At 42.1% G+C, this 27,881-nt stretch overlaps 1 protein-coding gene across 4 annotated transcripts; it reads right to left on the bottom strand.

Annotated features, from left to right (window-relative positions):
- Positions 1 to 103: 103 nt before the first annotated feature.
- taok1b (TAO kinase 1b) lies at positions 104 to 27,881 on the bottom strand. 4 transcript variants are annotated; one of them, XM_071521751.1, is made up of 21 exons: positions 27,797 to 27,881; positions 17,875 to 18,133; positions 17,148 to 17,219; positions 15,402 to 15,503; positions 15,230 to 15,275; positions 14,928 to 15,024; positions 14,608 to 14,721; positions 13,885 to 13,976; positions 13,261 to 13,354; positions 12,157 to 12,238; positions 11,208 to 11,375; positions 10,641 to 10,847; positions 10,168 to 10,302; positions 9,360 to 9,596; positions 8,883 to 9,011; positions 8,493 to 8,576; positions 7,775 to 7,894; positions 7,047 to 7,286; positions 6,226 to 6,438; positions 4,891 to 5,073; positions 104 to 4,488 (listed from the first exon to the last, which is right to left on the bottom strand). In XM_071521751.1, the coding sequence occupies exons 2-21, from the start codon at positions 18,004 to 18,006 to the stop codon at positions 3,988 to 3,990; spliced, it is 3,048 nt and encodes a 1,015-aa protein (XP_071377852.1). In that variant the 5' UTR covers positions 18,007 to 18,133; positions 27,797 to 27,881; the 3' UTR covers positions 104 to 3,987. The 4 variants fall into 4 exon arrangements, with proteins under 4 accessions (XP_071377852.1, XP_071377850.1, XP_071377854.1 ...); XM_071521749.1 differs by lacking the exon at positions 27,797 to 27,881 and adding an exon at positions 27,266 to 27,640; XM_071521753.1 differs by lacking the exon at positions 27,797 to 27,881 and adding an exon at positions 27,266 to 27,640 and having other exon boundaries at positions 10,168 to 10,299.

Genomic DNA, 27,881 nt, shown 5'->3' with positions numbered 1-27,881 from the left:
GGAAATCAAATGTTTATGTTCAGCATGATTTTTTTGTCATGTCTCTCTCATCCACAAAACACCAAGGACAAAGAAATATTAAAATTACTTTATTACAGATGATTCTTTATCCAGTAGCCCTCTTCCAACAAAAAATAGTAATTACAAACAAAATATTACATTTATCCCCTAAACTTTGTTTCTGAATTTCTTTTATACATTTTAAATCACTTTGTCTTCTGTAAGGAATAGCTTTTCTCTTCTGTAATCTGACATTCAGCTTTTTTGCACAATCTATACAATTTAATACAGTTTAATACAGGTCTCTGGACCAGGGAGAATAAAACAGCAAGATCCACCAATGACAGAAGAGAGAAAAGGAATACTGATAAACAGACTGTACAGAGACGTAACCCTGCCTCCCGCTTACTATCAGCCAATGGCAGCGATCCCTCGTTGCGGTAAGGGTAATCACAGTAGACTCTTAATCTGGCCAATCACTTGTGCAATCAGAGTACAACTGATCCAGTTCTGAGTGACCGAGGTCTAAACTAGACTCTTCCCCGACTGCCTCGAAACACTTTGAGAGTCATAGTAAACACAAGATGAGGTCTAAACCAAACTGCCACTCATCTGGCCCTCTACACACATAATTTGGAAAATAAAATGATCTTTTCCGGCATAAAAAGGAAATAAAACTATGAATTGAAAAACTATAAAAAAGGGGTTGGGAACAATGGCATACTGGTTGAAGAGCAGGGTAAAGAGATTTTTTTTCTTCTTTTTTTTTCTCAAAAGTGAGCCAAGAAAAACAACAGGAGAGGAAGAGTTCTGAATGCAGGGAGGTACGATTAAAAAAAAGATCAGGTGCGATGAAAAAGTCCAAAAGATTTCAGTGGACTCCAACAAAACCCATCAGTAACTCATTCTAGAAATCACTGCATGGCTACATTTTCACTGTCTTGTGTGCAACAGCGCTGAAAACAATTTTGGGTGAAGGAGTACACTAAATATAGTGAATGTGTATCTAAACATTTCAGAATTCTGTTTTGTTGAGGAGAGTTTGGTGGTTTTTAAGATACTCCAGATGTTTAAGGATAATTCCTGTTTTTTCTAGAAGTGAAACTAGAATGCACAGATTGACTTTCTTATAATGGCCATCAAAATGTCAGCAAAATGTAGCCAATGCTAAATCATAGGCTAAAATTATTGAATACAATTAAATTTAAAATTATGTGCAAAATCACCCTTATTCAGCATAGAACAAAATGTTGCCATTTAATCTAGGTGATTCGACCTAGAACTGTGTTGCTATCGTTTACAATTGCAAGTGTGACAGTGAAAACCGAGCCACTGTAAATCTAAGGTGTTTGTTTGAATACCGCTGTTATAAACCATGTCATTGTGTCCTCATCACAAGCAGTTCATTTGTCTTTGATTTGTCAATTTATTAGATTTCCATGTTTTTCAAATTCTAAATATACAATATTAACATGTTTTCCTGTACATTCCACCTTTGAACATCATGTAATGCATAATCTCGTCATAAAACCTCCACCTTTATCTCTTTGTTTCACTATAGTCTTTTTTTATTTATAGATTTATATAATTATATATATAGTATTTTTTTTCTTTTGTTTCACCTGGTTGAAGAGCTCTTCCCAAGGAGGGCAGGAGGGGGGTCGAGACCACACCAGGTTCAGGAGGGGAGGAAGCGGAGGGGAGCGGGATGACGGGGGTCACCGGGGGGGGTGAGGCAGAGCGGGGTGTCAGACTGGGGAAGGTTGCAGGGGCATGGCAGGGGAGATCACAGCATCACCACCCATCCGCCCATCGAGACATTCAGCAGTCATAAACCAACCAAGGTCTAGTGAAGCTACGCTCTCTCACTCACTCAGATTCTAGCCCCTAAATACTAATTTTCCTTTAAATGTTATGATACAAAGGGCATCTTTTAGGCAACTGTGATGCACAGCAGTGTCCAAGGAGTTGCCTCAGCACTGTTGCTTTGATCACATAGGAAAGGAGTTTGACCCTATATGTCACCTGCTGCTCATTTACAGCACATTGACCTAACAACTGTTGAGTGTATCGCCACTCTTCAAAAAACTCTTCTCTTATTTATGCTTTGTTATGTCCCGTTCCCACTTGTCCAATTTAACACCACTTTCACAAAATGTGTCTTGGTACATGCATTCATCAGCCAAGTGTGGAAAGGGACATTGGATTGAGAGGAGGATAAAAATTTATGTTGAAAAAATGTTGATCGTGTGTGTGTGTATTTTTAAGTATGTCTGATTAACATTGAGTGTGGGTGTAGGCCTGTGCCAAAGTGCAAGTCATCCGCAGGTCACAACACCTTCTGGTGGAGCGCTACTTGACTTTGTTCTTGAGGTAAGCCGACAGGCATCACTATATTTGTCAAGAGAAAGTTTCGATCTGGAGTTACTGCAAACAAGTGAAGACAGAATACCAGTTTTAAAACTATTCAAGTAGAGGTTAAGCGCTGCTGAAAACCCTTTCCTGTCGTGAGGGCTGTGAACTAGTAAGGCTACAGCTTCCCTCAGACTGGCCTTCCACTAGATATGGGCTAGTGTGAATGAAGGGCAGGGGCTTGTGGAAAACCAAGAGTCGACCCAATAAGGGCAAGCGTGCACGTAAAATGACTACTTTTTTCTCCTCCAATTCAGCAAAACATACAGCTAATTGGCCACATCATCATATTACTTTAACCTCCGTGAACATTTCTGGCACCAACTCTTTGAAAATACATTATAATACGTTGGCATAAACAATCATAATGACGAAAGGAGTCTGACTCTGCACCCTCGCTTTTGGCATCTTTGCAGCCACACACACACAGTACACAATACAATCTGTACACACAACTCCAAAGATATGCAACTGTGTGCCATGGAGGGCCGACAGTCTGCAGGTTTTCATTCCAACCAAGGACTACAGCAGGTGATTTCACTGGTTAGTTCCTCCTCCGTGACTGAAGGTGTGCTAATCAGTGAAATCAGCTGGTGTTGTGTTTGTTTGGAATGAAAACCTGCAGACTCTCGACGCTCCATGGCACACGGCTCCCTCTCCCTGCACTACTCCGATAATAAACCCAGATACTCTAATTGTACTCGCCATGAGTACTCACTTGCAACAATCTTTGCACACTTTTTCTCCTATTTCCCCTCTAAAACTGTCTAAACTGTTCTGAATCTCTTTCTTGACTCAAGCCTCTACCTCCACTCTTCCCTTCCCAACGCCTGCTACTGCACACCACCAGTAATCTCATTAAACTGTCCATCAGCAAGTTGTCTGTCTCTGTAAAAAATCTAAAATCTTGAGCTTTGAGTGGTTTAGGGATACAACCTGCTGGGCTTTTGTTCTGTTTTCACCATTGGCACTAAGACTAATTTTCAAATGTTACATTACAACTTGCACCATGAATGCAACCTTTTCCCATAATGCTGTTTATTGTACCACCACAATAACTGATAGCATATCAGGTTTACCCCAAATAAACTTCATAAAGATTGCATACTGCATTAAAAACAAATAACTCTTGATAACAAACTGCATGTGGTGTCCGACAATATGGACACACTAGTCTGAGTCTATGGCAACAGAGACTAGTATGGCAAATCAAAACAAATAAAATAGCACTATAAGCTACATTAAAAAGATGTGACACTATTGCACTATGGCATACTGTACTACAGCCCTTAGCCAACATGGATTAGCCTTAAGGCTTTTGGGTTTCCACAGTCCCCTGCTAGCAGTACACTGAAGTAAAAGAGCAGTGGTAATGGGAGAGGAACTGGGCTGAGGAAAACCCAGTCCCAGTATGAGCACTGTGCAGTGTGTGCTGCGGGAAATAACAGGAAGTGTATGTAAAGCATGTGTGGTGCATGCATGGTGTGTGTGTGTGTGTGTGTACAGTGTTTTCTCGGTGCACAAGAATTGAACGTAAGACATATTGTGTTTTCTTTAAGTGTCTGTGTGTGTGGTCTAGGTGTATGACAGGTGGGACCCGTTGGAGATCTGAGAGGTGATGCTGGCGCTCCTGCTCATGCCCTGTTCACTCCTCCCCCCCGATGACGTCCTCCTCATAGCCTGTGGGCTGTTCCTCACCCCTCCCGCGCCCCCCCCGCTCCCCCTCTGACTCCCTCCTCCAGGGTGGTGGAGGCTCCAGGGCGGCGGGCCCCCAGCCAGCATGGGGTGACCCCAGGGCTGCTGGGAGCTGGAGCCCCCCTGGTGATGATGACTATGGTGGCCGCCTCCTCCTCCTCCTCCGGGCCAGTGGCCTCCCCCCTGAGCCCCCTGGCCTCCACCGCCTCCTCCCCCCCAGCCCCCCTGGGAGTCGGGGGCCAGGTTAGTGAGGACCATGTTGCTGAAGCCCAGCCTCATTGACTCTGAGTCGAAGGCCTCGATCTCTCTGGCCTGGCGCTCCAGCAGCGAGCGGATTCGCTCCAGGCGCTCGTTCTGCAGGGCGAGCATCTCCTCCTCGATCTGGGGAAATAAACACAGTGGACAAATGAGGAGTTCTGTTACAAGTGACACCTACTCATACAAAATTAATGACAGCACACAAAAACAATTTTGGCCTGCTTTTAACAGATAATTGGTTCTTATGTTCTTGGTTGGGAGGAAAATGGAAACAAAAATAAAAAAACCCACTTTCAGACATGATCCTCTATATTCTGGAGATATATCCTGAGTGATAAGATTCAGGTAACATTTGTGTTTTTTATTCAGAAATGGATATATAACATTTTGGAATAGAACTTGGCTATTAGCTTAAACACACACAGCAAAATGGTTTGAAGGCTACAGTGGAAAGCCAAAAGCAGTGATGGCAAACAGGTCCTACATAGTAACATAATACAGTAACAAGCACAGAGCCTTCCTTACCTTCTGCTCCAACAAAGCTCTGCGCAGCGACACCCTCTGCTCTAGCTCCCTCCTTTCCTTGTCGTGCTGGGCGTCTGTCTGCATCTTGATCTTGCTCTGGTAGGCGTTGAGCAGCTCCAGCTCCTGCTGCAGCTGCATCCTCAGAACCTGGCACTCGCCCTCCTGAGCCTCGTCCAGCCGCAGCTGAGGGCAGGCAGGCAAGACAGACAAAGAGAGAGACAGAGACACAGACACAGAGACAGAGAGACACACACAGCAAGACAGAGACAGAGATATAGAGACAGATAGAGAGTCAGTCTTTGTGAGCTGCATGGGGTCGTTGGCCCAACAGATATATTGATGCATCACCATTATCGGCCCATATTAGCCTTTCACGAGCACGCTGTATTGACATATATTCCCTCAATAATGTACTGATATAATAAGCACAAGACATGAGGCACATGATATGAGTCACACAGTCACTAACGGTTAAGATCTCACATTTACAGCAACACATCAACAATACAACTGCATACAAAAATATAGTTTATACTATACAAGTGTATTAGCAGTAAATTCAGGCACAGAAAGAGCTGTAACTTTGATATCTGACAAGTCACCATGTATTTTACCTGTCAAATGGCCTTCAGTGCAGCCATTTTGAGATACGCCTTGAGAACCAAATGTGAGATTTACTTCCCAAGGAAGAGATCTTTCAAGAAACCATCAATATAGGATGATATTTCTAATTTTCCGCCCAAATAATTGGACTCAAAAATCCTGTATCAAAATTAACATATTTGCCAAATACAATAATTTATGTGGGGACCTAATACAGTAACATAAATACATACAGCCTTGCATGGTTCAAGGACCTTTCAATGACTTTCCAGGACTTATTTGGTGAAATTCGAGGAGTAAAAATTAGCATATTTTGGGGTAAGACATGACAGTGGTCAAAATTTGACATAGAGGCCTAATTTTGAATTCATGATCTTGTCATGTCAAGTGCTGCTACATCAATGCAAATATCCATCATAGGGTTTTCCTCAGGATGTTAAGTGTTGATCCTAGATCGGACAAAGGTCAAGAAAGCTGAGGAATGTTGATGAATTTGGGTGCTATATTTTAATTATAAGTACTTTCAAGGCCATCCATTTGTTTTCAAAAACTTTCCAAGACCTCATTTTATTTTTCTCAAATACACGAACTTTCAAGCATTTTCAAGGCCAGCGGGAACCCTGATAATAACAAATACACAAATATGTGAAATGACTGAGTTTATATAACTAGACTTAGAAATTCTCATATTCATGTTCGTCACATTTCCAGCCCTTGTGTTCAGGTACTCACAGCCTGTGTGGAGAGCATGTCGTTGATGGAGTGGTCGTACTGCTCGGCCAGGATGGCCAGCTTCCTGGTCTGCTCCTCCTTCAGCCTCTTCAGCACGGCCTTGTGATCTGCCTTGGGCGTCGTCTCCAGCAGGTGGTTCCTCAGAGCCTTGTACTGCCTTGTCTGGGTTTTACACGTGTCCTGGAACTGCTTCTTGATCTGCAGCTCCTTAGACTGAGGTGGACAGAGGGGAAAGACATGAAGATGTTGAGTGAGGGAGTATAAGTACTGAATCTCGACACTCCGTGTGTGTGTGTGTAAGTGTGCACACACGTATGATGTTTATGTGTCTAATAATACTAATGATGATAATGTAGGGCTGGGCAATAATTCAATGTTATTGTCTTTCAGTGGAATCATATCGTGATGATATTGTGATACGCAATTCTGTTGTCTAAATTGATAACAAGCAAATTTTATCCAAAAATGAGGTATGAAACATTTTATTATTTGAAAATTTCAGAGTTTTGTTTGACATCACACTTAACATTACCATGCAGTTCAATGCAATGACCATCAATTTGATTATTTAACATGTGAGTTTGCATATGTAAGCCATGTGATATTTTTCAATATTTATATAATAATAAACAAATAATGTGATACTCATTAGTTCCCTGTAGGGATATTCTTTTTTCATTTGCTCCCCTCCAGAGAGGTCAGTGTGGAGGATGAGCTACAGAACAGCATCCATGAAACTTGCAGGGATTCTGTGTCTTGCAAAAAGACCCTTCAGCTGATCCAAATTCCCCAACATCCCCAAAATCTAAGTGTGTATGTACCTTGAGGCTCTTGGGCTGCTGTCGGACCTCCATGACATGTTTGCGCCTCAGCTCCCTCTCCCTCCTCTTGTTGTATTCCAGCTGGTTGGTGAGCTCTGTCTGGTGCTGGGTCCGGATCAGCTCCGCACGCGCCTTCTGGATCGTCCCCAGGTGCCGGAACTCCAGCTCTTGCATCGACTCGTGGTGCCTGAGCAGCATGGCGTGCTCCAGGTCCTTCTGCGTCTGCCGCTTGTTCAGCTCCTGACGGGGGTGGGGGGGGGGGGGGAGAAGTAAGGTGAGATGGGTCCAAAAATAAAATGTATATATGTATGTATGTATGTATGTATGTATGTACACTACCAGTCAAAAGTTGACACACCTCATTGAATGCACCATGTTTTTCATGATCTTAAAGCCATTTTGATCTAAAGGCTTATGCTTAAATGCTTGAGATTTGTTTCTTAGACAAATATAAATAGTGAAGTTGATGCCTATGTATGAATTTCTTTCCAAAGCCTTTGCCTTTCCATCAAGGTTAAGGGCGGCTACTTTAAAGAATCTAAAGTATAAGATGGTTTTGATTTGTTAAACAGTTTTTTGGTCACTGCATAATTCCATTTGTCTTATTTCATAGTTTTGATGTCTTTGCTATTATTCTAAAATGTGGAAAATAGTAAAAATAAATAGAAATATGTGTGTCAAAACTTTTGACTGGTAGTGTATGTGTGTGTATGTGTGTGTGTAGGCACCTCTCTGGCCAGGTCCTGCTCTACGTTGTGTCTAGCAATGAGGATCCTCCGTTTGAAGCGTCGGCACTCCAGCTCCAGGTACTGCCTCTGTCTCCTCAGCAGGTTGGCCTCTTCCTCCGCCTGAAAATCACGTCACCATGTCACATCACAATACCGGATGCCTCCCATTGCAATAACATCAAAATGGAGAAACTCTAATATCTAAGCCTTAACCATGAGTATATGAGAATTAAAATACCAACAAAACAAAACAAGAAATGCCAACCCAATGTGTCTAAAGACAGGGTGCTTTGTTCACTGTGCAAAGCTGAGATGGCACATTCACAGTAACATTCACAGTAACTGCTATGCAAAAACACCTGAACAGCAGTCATTAGTCATTTAGGTTAATTGTTTAAATCAATAAAATAATTCTTAGTTGGAGCCCTAGATTAAATATTACATTTTAAAATGGTCTCAAATTGTTGCATCTCTATCACTCTTGATTTAATTTCACAAGTATCTGAATAACACAAGGAGAAACGTCGCTGACAAAATGAGTAAAATCAAACAACTTTTTTTCTTATATTTGACATTGTCACTAATTAGCTAAAAATTTTTCCTAGGCGTCTCACATAACAGTACCTTATGCTTCAGTTCATGTCAGAATACTATGATATTACATAGACATTTTAATGATATCAAAAGTTATCAGCCTGTGAAGTGAATGAATAGTGACCTGGAAGTGCTGGATGTTCTCTTTCTGCTTGGACAGCCACTCCTGCTTCTCTTTCTTGGGGGTCGACTGGTTCTCACTCAGTTCCTGCCACACAGGTATGCAGATTGTTTTAGAGAAGAAGCAGAGCCAAGTGCAATCAGGTCAATCAATATATCAGAGCACAGATATCATCGCTGTATATGGAAATATGTCAGTATTTAGGCATAATGACATTATTTTTAAGCTTTCCATATTTACAGTGGACTAGACCTTTAGGAGGAAATTACACTTCTAAACAAAGTCCAAGAATATGTTTATCTTCATATCTTGGTTGAGAATGCTGAATTATGCTCAATAACAAAAATACCGGACAAATGTAAACAAATTTGAGTGTGTGTGTGTGTGAAGTACCTCTTTGAGCTGCTCTTTCCGTAGTTTGTACTCCCGTTTCTGTGACTCTAGGAAGCTGCTGAGCTCCTTCTTCTGCTGCACCTGGATGTGCTGCTGGAACTTCTTCTCATCGTTGGCAAACGTCTTCAGCTAAACCAAACACAGGAGTTGAGTAAGAAACAAAAAAAAAACCCACATGCTTCAATTGTTGGAACAGGTTTAGACGATAGGAATAGAAATGTTTCTGTATGAATGGGAATTTTATAACACTGGGCCAAGTTGTCATATGATGGCAGTTTTCAATTTCACACCACACAAAACTTTACAACCCTGGCCTTCCTTGACATTTTGCAGACCTATGTCAAATTAAAAAAACATGCAGCATTGGAAGATTTGTCAGAGAAAATAAATAAATAAACAAAATAAAATCACAAAAAAGTTTTCGTGTGTGTGAGTAAGTTTCTGTGTGTATTTTCCTTCATCTGTGTGTCTACATACGTCTTTCTCCATGGCCGACTGGTGTTTTTTGAGCAGTTTCTCAATCTCTTGGGTGAAGGCGTTCCTCTGGCTCTCCAGCTCTTTGTCCAGCCTCAGCCTGTGCTCGTCCATCTCCCCCTTCAGCTTGTTCTCCAGGGCCATCAGGTGCTTCTGGTGTTGCCGTCTCATGCGTTTATATCCCGACATCTGCTCCCGCAGCTCCGAGTCCTGCTCATGCTCCTGCATCTCACGGGTCACCTGCAGGACGTGGACAGAGAGAGTTAAACTGTGTATAAATGTAGAACGTGATTTTAATTTCCACAAATAATAATTGTAGAATATCAGTGTAACAGCAATGTTGAAACTATTAAATTCAATTTAAAACATCCATTGTAACTGAAAATAGTAAAGACATGGATATGAGATGCAAAAAGTGCAGTAAAATAATTTTGCTCCTGAAGTCATCAAGATTTATAATTGTGCATAATAATTGTAATCACAATAGCTAGAAAAATAATCAGTGCTGTAATTTTAGCCATGATTGTGCAGCCCTACACATTCCTCAATAAACAATTTAACGTTCTATAGCTATGTGGACACACAAGCAGGGTGTGTACAGTGTGGTTGTAGCTGGAGAGGGAAGGGTAGTGAGTGTACAGTAGGGAATTATTTCTTAGCCTGTTTGTCAAACAGCTTAAACGTGCTTCTCGTAAGATCTGGCGATCTTGTAGAACTACCACTGACAATACAGCAATTTTGGAACAGGACATCTCATCCAGAGCAGAGCGATAGGTGAGTGACACGCAGGAGAAAGCAAGTGTGTTCTCACAAGTGACGCTGTGCGTATGGTGGCAAAGTGCTCTCTGTTGCGGTAGTGCTTCCTAGGGGCCGGAGCTGGCGGCGCCTGGGGCTCAGATGGCTGTCCGCTGGCTGCCTGCTCCCCAACGAAACTCTCTTCTTCCTCCTAGAGACACAGAGCAGCAGCATTGTCATGGTAATATGAAACACAATGCACATACAGGTAGAAATGTAAATACATGGGAACCTTTGGAGTTGCTTATTGAAAGTGAGCGAAAGAGATAGATGCACAGAAACAACCATGAACACAAAACTGCCATGAAAACAATACAGCTATCTATCCATGCCATTGCCTTTGACAATATTAGAGATTCAAAGAGAGGATCAGCTTCTCAATAGAAACAAATGTCTTCATCAGCATGGCAAATCATGGCTGTTAATGGCTCCACTACAGTTCAGAGAAGGCTGTGTATGTAATGCATCTCCATGTGTCAGTTCACCCACCGGCTTGAGGTGTATGACGGAGCTGTTGGACATGACCGTGTGGTCTCCCTCCATCAGGTCCAGCTCGCTGCGGCTGTCCTGGGCCGCTTCGTTCAGGCTGTTGACGGAGCTGCTCTGGGAGCTGGCGCTGATGGACATGCTGGGGATGGACTGGTTGCTGCCCACACTGTTCACCGTTCCTGTCCGACCTCCGCCCGGCTCCAGCTCCTGCAGACACAGTGGAGAGAGCGGGGACAGAGACGGCAAGAAAAAGTAGAGAGAGAGAGAAAGAGAGAAAAGGGGAGTGCAAGAGAGACAAAGAGACACAAAGAGACACAGACAGACAGACAGACATGCACAAACATACAAGCATATGCATGCTTGGTTATTTATTTTGTGCTGTGTAAGGCCATAAATGTGACAACACTATGTATTTCTTTGCTTTTTATTTTGCTTTTTATTTCTGTGCTGAGACTAAGCATAAAAACACACACAGATCTTATTCTAACACTGTAGCTTTGGCAGTTATAACATATGAATACAAAAGTAAATGTGCACACCCACAAATATGCACATACACACACACACCTCTTCTCCATCCTGTGCTTCTGCTGTGGGTCCGTTGTGGGCCTCCTGAAGGAGGATCTTCTTCATCTTACGGTACTGCAGGTTGTCTAGCTCTCGCACTGCATCCTTGGTCCTCAGGATTAGGTCCATCAGCACAGAGTCTGGACGTTCACGCTGCAGAAACGCATGCTGGAGAGGAGGGTGACCGGAAGGAGAAGACAGAGCAATGTGAAAGGAGAAGAGGAGAGAGAAGAGGACAGTCAAGAGAAGAGGATGGAGAGAGGACAGAAGGGAAGGACAGGAGAGAGATAGAGAGAGAAGAACACAGGGAAAGGCAATTAGACAGAAAGGAGTAGCGGTTAGGATAGAGACTATGGCCATGCTTTAGTGCAGTATAGTTACTTCTAGTTATATTATGCTAGCTGATGTGTCACTGAGCATTTGAGGGTGCAGACTCTATTTGACTGCATCAAAATCTAAACAACGGAGCCTTGCCTTGGTTTATTCTTTTTAAGAACAGATATTGCACTCGAACTTGTCATTTTAAACAAAAGAAAGACACTGTGTGCAGTGCCATACCCCAAGGACAAGTTCCATTAGCTATAGTGAGTCCATTAGTGGGCTAACAGACAGCTGCTCAGTTACTTAACGAAGGATGCAGAATTCAGATCTCCAGAGTAATTATGTCTGTGTTCTATCTACAAAACCAAGCTCTGTTTATGTCCAGTGTACATGTGCACTGTGTGTGTGTGTGTGTGTGTGTGTGTGTGTGTGTGTGTGTGTGCACGTGTGTCAGGGAGTAGAGGATTAGTGAATCAAAATAGGCTTATGGGGATAGAACAGAGAGCAAACATCAGAGAGATTTAACACCAGAAGGTTTGACAATCTCCATCTTAACACACTGACCCTACTCTCTTGTCTCTGTACAGTGTGTGTGTGTGTGTGTGTGTGTGTGTGTGTGTGTTCTTACACCCAGCATATCGTCCGAGTGTGGTCTATCCTGGGGGATTTTCTGAAGGCAAGAATCGATAAAGTTTCTAAAGTAATCCGTCCTGCAAAAGACAAAGCGGTGAAGATGAAGGGCCAAACAAAACAGATATCCACACTGTCAGTTTATAACAAGAGTAAGCATCATAATTTTAGAAGCCAAAAATACACATGTTGGAGGAAGGGTGTGTCTTGTACATACTGCATCATCATGAAAAACAAAACAAAATAAATTGCCTCTACCAATCTTTGTGAATAAGCAATGTCCGTTATTTGCATGGGTCCATAGAGGAAGAACAGCTACGCAAAGCCAGCTTGGCTCGGGGAGGAAATCACTTTCAAAAGCATGAATGGTTTGCAGGAATATACCTAAAGCCACAGAGAGTTGTGTTGTCTAGCTACCATTTGGAACTGAATAAGTTTGCAAAAGTTTATAAAAGAAGCATTGTACCTAAATGGGGAAAAGCCTTGTCATGTAACTGGACTATTTTTTCCCTTAACCCTAGCTCAAGTTTTCAATGGGTGGGGTTACACTCGGACAAACACACGTAATAGTTAGTTCCACCCGTGCATTGTGATAGGAGTGCCTACTCTCAGACCTTATCAGTAACGTATCAGTCCGCCTTGTTTACATTCTATTGATACATTGGCTGTATAACGACATGAGACAACCATGCTGATGAAGGTCCTATGACCAAAACGTCACAATGAAGTATTGTGCATGTGTAGACAGTGTTTCTCAGTATTTGCCTTTTGGTTTTTGTCCTACGCACCTGTCACTCAAAGATTTTTAGGTGTGCAAATGTTTTTTCCATTAAATGTTTAATAATAATAATAATTTGAAAAGTATAAATATAACTCAAGTCTTGCCTCACAACATGTTTGTTTATGTCTGAGCCCAAATATGAAGGTGGACAGGTAGTTGTAAGACATGGTGGAGGTCTGTGCTCTACTGAGCACATTTTCTAGTTTTGCAGCTGTTACAGCTGTTCGGGAGTTGATTTAAAAAAAAAGAAAGAAACCCCAGTGTGTGTATGTGTGTGTGTGTGTGTGTGTGTGTGTGTGTGTGTGTGCACATGCGCCTCACCATTCACTGGACTGCAGTGTGGGGCTCTCATTCTGCGCTATGTGGTATAAGGCACTCATCGCATTCATGTTAAACAAGGGAGGCTTCCTCTCCGCTGAGAACACAGGGACAACGGGACAACAGTCAGTATAAGAGCTACACAGTTCACACAATAGCTGAGACCCTTTGTGATAAAACAAGCTATAAACAAAGTTTTAGCTAGGGGTTAGGTTCAATGCCAACAGAAGCCCTGGGGAACACCATGGGGCCAAACTGCCCAATTAGAATTGCCCAAGTGCACCAGGTGTGTGCATATTTTGATTTGTAGCGAATTATGCTTAAAAGAATTCCAGCATCAGTTTTATAGCCCACTTAATTCTGTCTTCGTCTAGTTTACATTTCCCCAATCATTTTGCAATGCATGCTGTATATTAGATTGTTTTTTTACATTTATTCATTTTTAATTGTTTCTTTTCCTTTAATTCTTTATAACCTTATCGTGTCACACCTAGCTTGAAATTAACTGCTTAGTAACTTAATACCAAGTTTACACTCAGTCATTTAAAAGAAAAATATACTTACTACTAGCATTATGTTTTAAGAGAGAAACATAACAAACACACAAAAACACACACTCCTACCAACCTAATTCTATACAGGTGATCCCTAAGGACCAGACATCCACTTTCCCATCATACTGGCCCTCGTCCATTGCCAGAATCACCTCCGGGGCCATCCTGGACAGAGAGGAGGAGGAGGAGGAGGATGGAGGGGGGGTGGGGAGTCGAGAAAGAGACTAATCAAGAGGTGACAGAAAAAGACGCAGGGAAATTCTGTAACACTCACCTACTTATATGTGGGGGAAAATTACCTTTGAATTACCAATAACTGCCTAAAATTAAGTGTCTTGATGCTTTGTTGTATTAACTAAGGTTGCAATCTACTTCTTATGATAGTTCACTGATATTCCATATTTGCCTCATTCAGTCTAAACCTACTATATTCAAAGCCGTTTTTCCTGATTTATGAAATGACGTGTTGAGTAAAAGGATTTCTGTGAATAAATATCCTCAATCCTCAGCCTAGATTGTCCCCAACAAATCTCAGTAGCAAAGCATTTGAATATGTCAGCAAGCAGCATTTTACTCATGTGGGGACATGCAAACACAGGCAAACACTGAAGATTTTAGGGTCCAATCCATTTGGTGAATCAACACTTGATCAAGTGGCCACTTAACATGAATAATCAAAAGCGACAGCTCATTACGTTAACATTTTGGTCAATTCCACATTTGAGACAAAAAAAACAATCTCTTTCAATTCTTTCAGAATAGATTTGTGTGCAATATGGCCTCAGTGTTTACTCACCAATATGGTGTTCCCACAAAGGAGTTGGCAGGTGAGGCAATGGAGGCGGAGCCAAAGTCTGCCAGTTTGACCTGCCCCGGCTCAGTCAGCAGGATGTTCCCAGCCTTGACATCCCTGAGAGAGAGAGAGAAAGAGAGAGAGAGAGAGATAGAGAGAGAGAGATAGAGAGAGAGAGATAGAGAGAGAGAGAGAGAGAGAGAGAGAAGAGAGAGAGAGAGAGAGAGAGAGAGAGAGAGAGAGAGAGATGTGAGATTACGATCTCTACAGCTTCATAAGAAATACACAATGCAGAGAGAGTGAGAGAATGTAAAATCACTCACCTGTGGATCATGTTGTGGGAATGAAGGTAGGCTAGCCCCTGCAAAGCACCATGGGTAATGGCAGCAATCTCCATTTCTTGCAGGGGTTTTTTATGAACTAGAGGAAGAAAAAAGATTTTGAGCAAGTATCAACACCTACTAATTAATGCACATCAATTTCCACTTTTCCTATTCATTCCTGTGATTAACTGAGTCAAGCTAGTCAACCCTTGAAAAACACATCACTTGTTGCAGCCAGTGCATAGGTGAAATCTGTTTGACATATGAAACATGGAAAGCAAAGAGACCGTCTTATTGCTCACCTTCCAGAAGATCGGAGGCTGAGCCCAGACAGTATTCCATCACCAGCTACACAGAGACCAAGAGAATAATGGGGGACAGTATAGTGTGTTTAAATATATAACATACACGTATACTGTATATATTCCAGTATGAGATGTACCTTGCAAGTATGTGTGTAAACAGACACCTTACCCATGCTGTGTGTTCACGGAGGTAACAACCCTTGTATTCTATACTGTTTGGGTGCCGGATCCTCTGGAGAAACTTCACCTCCTTTATAATATCCTGCCATTTCTGTTGGGAAAAGAAGGGACTTAAAAAACTCTAGCTCTCTAGCCCTTATATCCTGTGCGCAGTAAATGCGTCCATGTATGTGGGTGTGTGTGCGTGCGTGCAGGAGATTGTCTTTCAGTGTAAATACGCATAGTGTGGTTCTCCTCACTCACAGATTATTTATAATCTGATTATGGCTAATCTGAAATCATGAGCAGAGTAGCCTGCATCTGAGAAGACAAGTGAAAGTGAGCACAGAGGAGTGACCTTGGGACTGTGAGATGCTCTGTCTGTGTGTGTGTGTGTGTGTGTGTTTGTGTGTGTGTGTGTGTGTGTGTGTGTGCGCTCGCGTATGTGTGTGTGTATTAGATGGATGCTAAAACTGTAACAGCTTAGCAGTCTGGGAGCTTCAAAGCGTCAGGGAGGTCAATCTCATTCACATGAAGAAAAGGGTAATGTCCGCTCACTGTTTCAATGCTCCAAAAAAGTGGAATTTATTCTAGTAAAACTGTGAATGAATGAGTTGTCTACAAGTGATTTAGCACTAGGTTCTCCACAAACATACAGTGCGAGTCATGAGAGAGGGGCGACCATCATCCGGCCGCGCCCCAGCCCGGTCTCGAACAGCTCAACTCACCGACCGCAGCCATCTATCCGGGGCCAACCAAAGATCAGCGGCACTTTGGTATCGTTACGTCTAGGGGGGATTCTGACTTAGAGGCATTCAGTCATAATCCCACAGATAGTAGGTTCACACCATTGGCTCCTCAGCTAAGCACATACACCACATTTCTGGTGTAGACAGGTTAGTTTTGCCCTACTGATGATGTGTTGTTGCAATAGTAGGGGGAGCCCATGGTGCAAAGCTACCATCTGTGGGACAAGCTGAGGAAGGCATCGCCCGAAACACCCGTGTGTTTCAGTGGACTGTTGCTTCAAAAATAACAATAAAAATGTAAGAAGAGAGCTGTGAGTGCTCGCCCTACACAATTATTGTTTGATAGTATCTTATTTGTGGCTGGTAGCACCCTTAAAGATTTGAAGAGACCTAAGCCAATGAGCAGAGCACATTCTCTCTCATCTTCATCTGTGGGATTATGACTGAATGCCTCTAAGTCAGAATCCCCCCCTAGGCGTACTGCTGCAGATCTTTGGTTGGCCCCAGATAACCTGCTGCTAAATCACTTGTAGACGACCTGATTCTGGGTCAGGGTTTTGTACGTAGCAGAGAAGCTCACTCATTGTCACAGTTTTTGCTTGAATAAATTCCACTTTTTGGGAGCATTGAAAAACTGAGCAGACATTCCTCTTTTCTTCATTTGATTGCCGTTTTTGTCCGGCTCCTAAATAGAGTATTTTGGATGTGCGTAAAACCTTTCCAATTTTCTAATCTCATTCACAAACAATTCACTATTAACAGACAACATCTTATTTAGTAAAATCTGCTGCTTTAAAGTCATGACATTTTTTGGGGCATTTGGGAAGTGATCAGCTATGTTGATGCGAGGGGTGCAGTGGTGCACAACAATGTCTTTCTTGATTATTTGTTGAAAAGAAAAAACACAACTGTACAACATATAATCTGCACTGGCAATGTAAATATAGTTATGGTCTGATTATAGACTATAGACTATACTCTGCTGTGTCGTGGTACTGCAATCTCACCTCATTGGACTGTTTCCCATTGTAAGACATCTTCTTAATGGCCACCACCTCATTGGTGCGCACATCCCGTGCCTGGGAAACACAGAAAGTACATTGTTACTACACTTCAGCCTTAACATACATTTCATCCTCTGTACATCTTTCTCTAATGAATCAGGATTTTGTTTTTCCTTTTGTTATCAGAGCATCAGTCAGATCAAGTCAGATCAGGCAATCAGGGTGAGACACACCACTCTGCAGTATCTATTATAAAACAAGTACAACTTGTATTATTGTGAACGTTTAATTTTGACTATAAATCTTCACATCTTATCACAGAACTCCCATGATAATTTTGTATAATACACAACTGAATTTAGATGATGTCACACCACAGGAAAATGGGACTTCTGGGATTTCATCTACTAGTTTACGTGGACTGCTGCAATTCAGTGATGTATTGTGGTATAAATAGTTCTGTCTTTCCTTATAATAATAAGACAACATAAACTCTGGCACTTTATAATAAAGCACACTGTTGTATAAACAGTGCCTCCAAGTTACTGTATTATTCACAGAAGAAATGAATGCTGCTGATCAACTATGAAGCCAGATTCAGATCACATTCAAATATCTGAATCATATCCCTGATTACCGTGTTACATTTGTAATTTTATGTGTGTATTTGCAGGTGCGTGCACAGACTTCTCTTTTTGTATTTGTCTATATGAATATGTAGTCGCCATACAAAGTAGACGGCGCCGAAGCTGCCATGTCCGATCTCTCGGAGGTCAGAGAAAAGCTTCTCTGGGTCTTCTTTGAAGAAGAGCTCAGCCACGTCCGGATCCTTCAGGCTGCCTGCCCTTACAGAGGAGGGCATCCTGGTTAATGTAGTCCCTTATCACCCACGGGAGGGGGACGGGACTATCTGGGTGCTGAGCTACGCCAGAGCAGCTGAAGATTCATCTGCAGGAATGGAGGGGCCTAAGGAACCAGCACATGGGCACCTAGAGGGAGAGATGGTGGTGAGGGTGGGGGGTACAGAGAGACAGACAGAGGAGTCAGCAAAGACAAGATAAAATACCAGGACTAATAATGCACAGTATGTAGAAGGGACTGTATCTGCTTAGCTGATGTGCGTGTGAAACACAAATCTCTGTTGATATTTCGGTCAGTGACTTGTTGAATAACGGTCTGGCCCCTGACCAACACGTCAGCTACTGGATGTCTGTATTGCTGGATGGTAGTGTTTCAGGGGCAGTAGGACAATTTCTCTTAGTCCAATCAAAAAACATACAAGGCTAATAAATGCTAACATGCATATTGTGGGATCCCTAGACTTGCAAGAGGTAAATTCAGTAGGATGAAGTGAGAGTGTCAACAGAGTTATCTTCACCAGTGAACTACACTGGGAGAATGGACAGTATGGTAAGGAGCTCTCTCAGTCCAACACTGTGGCAGTGAGGTGTAACAATTAAAACCCTCCAAGAGTGATTTAATTATGGATGTTGTTCTTTCATGACTTTAAATATTGCAGTAGTTTTTAAGACACTTGGCTGAATTTTGCCAATCATATTTGTGTGACTAGAAAAAATAAATAAATAAACAAACAAATAAAACACAGTCACCAGATACAACCATATGGTCACACTCCGGTTTGCTGACTAAGCCCTACAGTAGCCCACTAATTGCAGACTCATCACAAGTGCATCAGCTCAGATCAACACTTCAGCAATTATTGCAGATCTTTAAGCTGCTGTACTGACTGGGCAATGCAAATATCCTTGCACAAGGATTGATTTCATGTCCACTACTATGAAGTGGCCTATTGCCTTAATTAATGAGAGGAGAGTGGCACTGGAAGATAAATTAGAGGATTTAAGCGTCAAATTAACTGTTATCTGTATGCAGAAACATTGTTTAGTTTATTCGTGTGATCATGCATGTTAAATAGGGTCTAATTTGTGTGCGTGTGTGCGCACATGCCATATTTTGTACCACACACTGATGAAGGAAACGCTATTGTGTTTGTGTGTGTGTGTGTGTGTGTGTGTGTGTGTGTGTGTGTGTGTGTGTGTGTGTGTGTGTGTGTGTGTGTGTGAGAGAGAGATATACAGTATAAAGAGAGAGAGTGTGTATGTAAGCATTTCAATATTCTCAGGGGGCAGAGCAACATCAGCAGCCTAAACGTCATGGTCACTGCACTGTACTCATTAAAATGGAGAGAGGCTCATTCAAGAAAGTGGGTAGTGAGGTGGTGGAAGGTCAAGAGTCAGAAATAAACAACGGATTTCATTTCATTGTAAAAACACAATGGGTTGGGATTTCGGGTTTTTTTGTGTAAAATGCCTAGACAAAAGGCTTTGAAGTAGTACAAAGTAAAATCCCTGCTCTAAATGTACTGATGATCAGTTTCCAGGCATAGACAGGAGGATGACAAAGCATTGCTGTGCAGCAGCGATAGCAAGATAATATCATCATCAGTAGGTTGTTTGGTGTCAAAGTTCTCTGTACTGAACTACAAAGTTTCTTTCCAAATTACATTACACTTCCTCATGCAAAATCTGCTCAATTCAACACACATTGATAGCTACAGACATCCTACAATCTGGGACAACAACCTCGACATTGTTTTGGAGACCATGAAATGGTCGAGCTAGGTTAAGTTAACAAGCATACTGACAGAGAATATTCACCGATGGCTAGCTGTTACCATTATTAAAAGAGGCTATGTGTGGCATTCTTTAAACATCAATATATCTTTGTCAAACTAATTGAGATACCTTGGAATAAAAATGATAAACAAATGAAAGCAAGATCCATCTCACACCAGTGGTATTGTTAGTTTCTCTAAATTAAAACCCTACATGAACAGCCGTTGTTTCTCGTCACGAGGACATTGCTAATTGTTCAGACTTCCCTCCCTGGTGTCATCCTGCGTACATTTGCGAAGGATGAACATGTTGTAAATGATTTTTGCTTGGGTCTTTCACTCTTTCCACTTTCCTGTTTCCATTGGTGCTAGAAGAACAACAGCACCAGTCCTGTACAATCTCTCTTTGTGCCATAAAGGAATCCACCAGATTTCCAGCAAAATCTGACCTAGTGGCACACAATGTAAAATGCACTGTAGAGGCTGCCAATCTTCCTGGAGAGGTCTCGTTTGTTTATGATACTTATCTCAGAATTAAGAGTGATTACATTAACGATTGGTGTTAAAATGTTATCAAGCTGTTGTGAGAGTAGGCTGCTGGGCCACTAGTGAGCTTTCTAACTTTTGCTGGTGCAGTAAAATAACATTCCACTGCATAAAGAATTGTTCCTTTAGGTCCCTTCCTCTAAATGTGCTTTGAAGAGTGAAATTGCCATCGGTCTAAACTGCAGGCATTTTGACCCTGCAGCTCGCTTTGCTCAAATACATTCAATTCTCTCTCTTATGGAGAGAACATCACAGCAACCTCCATTCAAAAATCCACAAAATAGATGTTGCCTTTGTTATCAGCAAACAAACACAGCTCGTCAAATTGTTGGGCCCTCTGGTCAGTTTGGCATTAGAGTGATCCACCAAGCAATCTCAGATTTTAGAACTGGTCAACTGCTTGCTACTGCCCTCCAGTTGTTATTTTACTGAAATAACTGCTGCATAGTGTATTGATTGCATGCCAAACTTTACAGTGGATCCTAGCGATTTATAAAAAGTCATTATGTTCTTAGATGTGGGCACATTTGCTGATAAGAAAGGAAACCTTAACTTCGCTGATTTTTTTAAGATTAGTTTAGTTATTCAATTGGTCACAGTGGAGAGAGATAGGAAAGACTGGGAGAGAGAGAGAGGGTAATGACATGCAACAAAGGTCTCGGGCCGGATTCAAACCCAAGACACCACGGTTACATGGCATGCCTGGAAGACCACTGAGTCACCACGACACCCTAAATTGGCAGATTTTTAAAAAGAATCTGCTGAAATGTTCTCTCAATACAAGAGAATGGAACGTTACCACGGCTACAAGTTGCCCAGCCCCTAATTCTTTTACCCTAAGGAAAATGAACCTAGACATGGTACTGGATTCAGCCTGTGTGTAGGTTTGTAATGGACTGGATAATATGGGGAAGAAATTAAAAAAAATCAGCTGACATCACTCTCACACACACACACACACACACACACACAATGAAACAGAGCATTGAAGACTGAGTCACAAGGCTGCTCTGGAAGAGATGGACTGCAAGACATAGTGTACTCACAATGAACAGTGTGTTCAAGAAATGCACCAAAAGTTGTTTTGCTTTAGTGCTCTAGAAAATGGATTCTCCCCTGATGTATTATGTGAATTGATTTCCTCTGCACTGTAAAATCGCCAAGAAGAGGCCTAATGAAGAGGCAACCACTACAAGGCGCCGAGTAGAGAGGGGTGTCAGAGTCAGGGAAGAGAGACAGAGAGAAATGGAGAGAATTAATAACAAATAATCTAATACTTTATTGATCCCATGGTGAAATTCTCTTCACTTGCCCCCCTCCACCAAAGGACAGAGCGGCTACAGAACAGCAGCCCAGGAGCTGGTAGGGATTCAGTGTCAATTTAGTTTGCTAAAGAACACGTCAGCAGGACAGATGCTTGATAAGATGGGTGCTTGAACCTGGATCCTGCGATTGCGGGGTAGTCTTCCTACTCAGACTCCCTCCTCTGCTGCCTGCTGGTTTATCAACATGCCAGACAGAAGAGGCAGGATGTGAGTGAGACAGAGAATGACTGAAAATCATTGCAAAAGGAGAACAACATTAACAGAGACATTCAGTGACCAGCTGTCCTGCTGACTATACCCTAAACTGAGACATGTTGATTTATTCATCACGGTACATTTTTGCTTATCAAGTTCCATAACTACTGCATGGCACAATTTCAATGACCACTTATGTTTAAATGTTACATTTTTTGTTGAATTGCCGATTCGAGTGTCCCACATTTTGTTTTGGTTAGCTACAATGACAACTTGGGGTTTAATGTAATCATGAGATTCATTAGGCACAATTCATTATTCCTCCAAAGGTAATCAGCAGCCATTATGAACACATTTCCAAGAAATGTTTAGATATGTATAATTTAGGCTATCCTATGTTTTCCAGACCTGGAAAACACAATTTTCAGATTCAGTGACTTGAACAGGTTTTCCATTACCGTAGGAACCCAGATCAATGAACGGGCTGAACTACGTCTGATGCACTAACTGCCCCTGGATTATTTACAACATTTTACACACAGAATAAAGTCAAGAAAAGAATAGGAACTAAGATTTGTCAGTCTTTGCTTAACTCACACACACCACATCAACAGAAAACATATACCACATTCCAGCTTTCTCAATGTGTGTATATAGTGTGCATGCACGCATGCATGCACACACACAAACACAGAGGACATGCCTCATCTTTTAGTTTACTCAAAAGTGTGTACACTGCACAAAAACACATGCAGCATGTACTGTACCACATGGTCACATGTACACAGACACATACAGAAACGTATCTTGCTTATCAATCTTACTAACTACCAGTCACACAACCTGACAGTGTGCAGTCAGCCAGTATGGGATCAACAACCCTGAGCATCAATAGCATCGATAGTCTACCAAATGCTGCACAGTACCATCATGATATAGCCTATTAGGCTTTCGTATTGCCTGGATTAGTTTAGGACTAACATATGACACATTCGTGACATAGCATGCCATTTACCCACTGGTCAGATTGATTGGACTATTTTCTTATGAGTTTGGTCGGCAAAAAGCACCAACACCCATCACTACTACAGTCAAATGTTGTGTAAAAGCTATGATCCATAATTGTTGAATCTGCCATGGGGAGTTAAGATACCTGGGTGTCAAGATTGCCTGGATCTCAGCATTAGCCAATGTAGGCTATTCATCGCCAGCCATGTCTCCATCAAACTGTCCTGAAGCAAGACACTAAACCCCTTATTGCACACTCATTTTAAGATTGTCAGCTGAATGACAAATGTAAAAATAAGTATATGTAGTATGTATCCACCGAAACATCACAGCTGTGTGACCAACAACAAAGTTTCATGACCTACATGTGCTGTTGTTCAAAAAGGCTTACACACCATGTTTCTATCCCCTAAGCTGGAGGGTGGGGTGGCCATGGGGCTGTTTCACAGACCGATTACAGATTGTGGCTTTCGCTGAGTGGAGGAAGCAAAAGCTCTCTAGCCACCCAATGTCAACAACAACACATCGTGATTTGTGGTGCGATCGAGATGATGGCGGTGACAGAGGAGAGGAACGGAGTGAGCTAAGACTAAGAGGATTTAATCCATACTGTTTCTCTCACAGAGCCTCCATTAACTCTCTTTTCATTGGGAATAAATCTCACAAGCATCAAACACACACTACAGTTTCCTCAGAACAAGAGACTCTGGGTGAAAGGTAGCCAGGCAATAGCCTAGTGGCACCTTCTTACAATAAGACATACAGTCCAAACACCTAACATAACAAACTGGTACCACAAGGTGTGACGTGACATATGGAACGGAAGTAGTGGGACTCAAGAGACTCAAGACTCAAGAGACAGAAAGGAGTTAAACCAACAATTTACATCATTTAGTCTGTTCAAAGCCTGAATTAATCTCCCCCCAAAACCTGTAATCTTGAGGCCTTTCCTCCTAAAAATAGGCCTGCTCTGTGGTAAGGAGACTAAAGAGGGCCTGGTTTCAAGTATTTCTGAACATGCCCAAGGTTTACAATGGGGACTGACTGCAGCTAGGGTGGGGGAGTAACAGAGCTGGGAATCAGCAGGGACAAATCAAACAAATCAGCTCATGATTCACAATTAACAAATGCAGTACCATAATTTCATTTTATCAAAAGATGATAATTTTTCCAAATTGAAGACCTCCAAAAACATTAGAAATGCACACGTGACAATAAAATCCTAAATAATTAGGATTATTCCGGTGTTCATAGTTACCAGAATTAGTTGACAGAAATGACATCAGCAATAGTCTCAAACACACGGTGTGTGGCCATGACCACAGATTAATCTAGTGCCTATGGTTTTGTTTTGCAAAGCAAAGAGAAACAAAAAAAAGAAAATAAAGAACGGGAAGCAGATATCAGTCAAATTATCAAGATCAATGACATTCATGTTCTCAAAAACCGATGTCTTCATAGCAGTAGTGTTATTTTATAGTGTTATGCTATGATATCTTGGAATCATCTCACAGTTTGAATTATTTGGCCGTGACATTTCTAGATGTCAAACCTTGTTGAAAAATTATTCTAATTTGCGTAGGGAATAGAAGTTGAAGTCACTTTCAAAAGCTCCATGGATCTCTGTGTCTGTCAGATGAGCGTGTATGTAGTCAAATGAAAGATAATTTCAAATTTTACCAAAAACAAAAACGCTACTGAAGCTATTTTAAGGGTTGAAAAACAGAAAATGAGCAACATAGAATTATTACTTCTTACATGAATTGAATCGATTTCAACTCATTTGGGTTAGCCTATGTTGGACAGACTGCACAAAAATGTAAAAACCTAATTATAAAGCAAAAGAGTTTGTCTGATAGACTTCAAGCTCTAGGTTACAAAATAGACTTAATTAGTTGCATTTTTTGCCTGGACAAATTTTAGCCACAATTTTAGGGGTCTATTTGAGTCTGCTATTCTGTACCAAAGCAGACAGCTTGGCATCATGGGACAGTGCTCTGTTCTGACTGATACATCACACACTTAAGTAAGCTATCAATTATGGTTAGCCTATGTCAAGTTGGACCAATCACTCAAAAAGACTTTTACTTCAGATCCACCTTTGCCCTACTTCAGCTTCCTAATGCCAGAGTTATTTCAGAGTTTTGCTGATGTATTGAACAGATATGTGTAATGTTAGCCCATTCTGTCTCCAACTGGAGCCCACACTGGAATTACATCATCAAACGTGCGAACATTAAAAGGGTCAAACCCGGTTTGGGGAGGGTGGGGGGCTGCTCTCAGTCTGACTCATCAAATATGCCATTTGTTTCCAAACGTTCAGCAGCCCGCCTCGTCCAGGGCCTCAAGCTAACGCCTAGGAGCTCATTTTGAAGAGACTGTACCTTACGCTGAACAAGGACAAATAAAAGGATACATATATTTTTAAATTGCCTTTCTTTAACTGCATTTCTATCATGATTCATGATATCTCAATTACCAGTTAGATGGCATTGTCAGTCATGTAGGTCACCAAAGTTATAAGCTCAAGACCACTGTCATTTGATAAGCTATCAATGTTGCCACCTAAGGAGTTTGAGCTTAATGACAAATAAACATTGCAGCATTACATTCAAGAAGCTTAATGAGGTTCACACCATGCCAGTCATATGTACACTATACATTACAAATTATTGACAAATAAGTTACTGTAGCAGCACTGGAGTGGATCATATGGCAGAACCAGTGCTTGTTCTGCAGTGGCTGACTGCCACTGGGACTTAGACCTAGACCCTAGCAAGCAGGGCAGGCTTTGCTCAAGTCTCTAATCCATTTTTCCTGGGAGACGCTTAAATCCATTATGCAGTGTGCCCATATTCAGTACCCCACCAGGCAGACCAGTGGCTGATATAACACCCCACTGACACACAAAAAACAACAACGCCATGGCTTCTCCTGCATCCAGAAGTTCAAGGGAGAAAACCAACAGCTGTGTATCTCTCATCATCAGCTAACAGCCACACTTCATTAAGGAAAGATATCCATTACCCCGATACAGTCCTTGAGAGTAAAGAAGGGAGATGTTCCAGCTTGTGAATACATGGTTCACTAGACATGCAGGGAGACAAATAAACAAATGACAGGCCTGAATATCTGTACAGGTGAGAGGCAGTAGGAAAGCAGAGGCTGCCTAGGAGAGATGCATGAAAACAAAGACAAGCGGAAAGGCTCTCACCCTCTACCTGACTTTCTGATCTAGCCACCAGGCTGCATATAACATGGACAGTCTGTTCATCAGGGTCTAAAGACACCCATATAAATAAATGCTGGACTGGTGATATAGCAGTACTCATTTGCCAAACAGGGACAGTGTATGAACCCCATTCAAGTCGTATCAGCTTACAGAACTGAAATGTGACAAAGAGATCCCGATTGCAATGTCTACATTAGGTGAATGGTAAATACGGCGCCAGTCACGACAAGAGTATTCCTGTAAACTGTGTAACCGGGTTCTAATGTTAAATGTTTTCTTAGTTGGTCCACTGTAGCATGCATAAGTAAAGTGGCGAACAGCCACAGATAAGCCAAGCAGAAGAGTAGCTTGCTGAGTGAGTGTTACGCAATATCAACACAGAAAATTGAGGAATGCGACTCACGTCAGTGCACAAACGCAGCCATCAGTAGGCGATGGGTGCGAGCTTAGCTAGTCGCTTACACAAGGATGCATACTTGAAAATATCGATTTGTCAGCCTCTCTCTTGGCTAACACTGCTTGCAAACATTTCACAATACCAGGACATGTACGTGCAAACGACATGAAAGTGGTTTGACCAACGTCACCTACCGTCAGGCAGCTAGCCATTCAGACAACATATGACTCATGATGATGTACCTTGCAGATAAGCAAACTTCCAAAACAGACACCTCCAAAAACGAGTTGCACTTGCAGTCACAATGGACAAAAACAAGAATGAGGGAGTGGCACTGCTTGCGAACGTCAGTTGCATAAAGAGGATTAGCAAGCTAACGTAGCTGGCTACAACGCTAACGTTTCTTTAGGTTAAGCAATCTCTTAACATTATATACGACAAATCTACGTTAACCACCCAGTACTAGCTCTCAGCCCTGCTCCCCGTACACTGGAGTGAGTTGATTACTGTTTGCTAAAATAGCGATCAAAACAAAATACTGGAGAGCTAACAAGCGATCACTGAAGTTGTCCAATAAGGATAACGCTGACTAAAATCTGACGACGCGACGGACCATACAAGTTGTGACAGCAACTTTTGGCTAGCTAGCTAGTAGCAAGCAAGCTAGCTAACGTTGGCTTGCTCGCTAGCTACCTTGCAACTAACCTACACTGCAGCATGGAGGGGACAGCAGAAGCTAACAATCGTTACTTAGCAATACGCTAAAATTAGCGAACAACTCACCCAGTCAAAATGAATCCGGACAGGTTCAGAGGTGGAGTATGGACGGCTGATAAGTCGAGTCGAGTCACTCTGAATAGCACGACAGAGCAAAGTGGCTGACACTAAATCACAGACGAGGCTGTGCAGTGTAGGGAAATCAAAGAGTGTGAAGTCGCTAGCTACTGGCTATGCTAATTCGCTGATTTACCTAACAACTGCACAGGCAATTGCCCTGCCTGGTTGTCACGCTAACTTTAAGTCTCAGTTGTTTACTGTATATCCTCCCGGTGCTCTTGTCAACCAGCTGAATATGCTGGCCAGCCGCAGCAATGCAATATATCAACGTGAGACAAAAATATTCAGCTGACTAGCTAGCTGGCGAGTGTAACTGTCTCAACAGGCTGGCAGGCTGGCTGGCTGAATGCTAGATAGTAGCTAGCAAAGTTTCTCTCTTCGATATAGGCAGTTCCCAAAAGATGGCGGCGCAAAGAATCACCTCCCTTCCACCGTGAGAATCAAGGGGCAAAATTCGTCAAAAATAGAGACTCTTACATTTCCAGATTGTGCAGAGGCGAAGAGCAATAGCCAGCTTTAATCGGAACGAGAAACCACGTGTGACATTAATGACACAGAGTTT

This window comes from Centroberyx affinis, unplaced genomic scaffold (assembly GCF_046629955.1).
Source record: "Centroberyx affinis isolate AG114_WGS23_722 - 3 ecotype Tasmania unplaced genomic scaffold, CSIRO-AGI_Caff_v1 ptg000918l_1, whole genome shotgun sequence".
In the NCBI taxonomy this organism is placed as follows: Eukaryota; Metazoa; Chordata; class Actinopteri; order Beryciformes; family Berycidae; genus Centroberyx; species Centroberyx affinis.
Note: the sequence above shows the minus strand (reverse complement) of the source record. Positions and strands in the feature narration are given on the sequence as shown.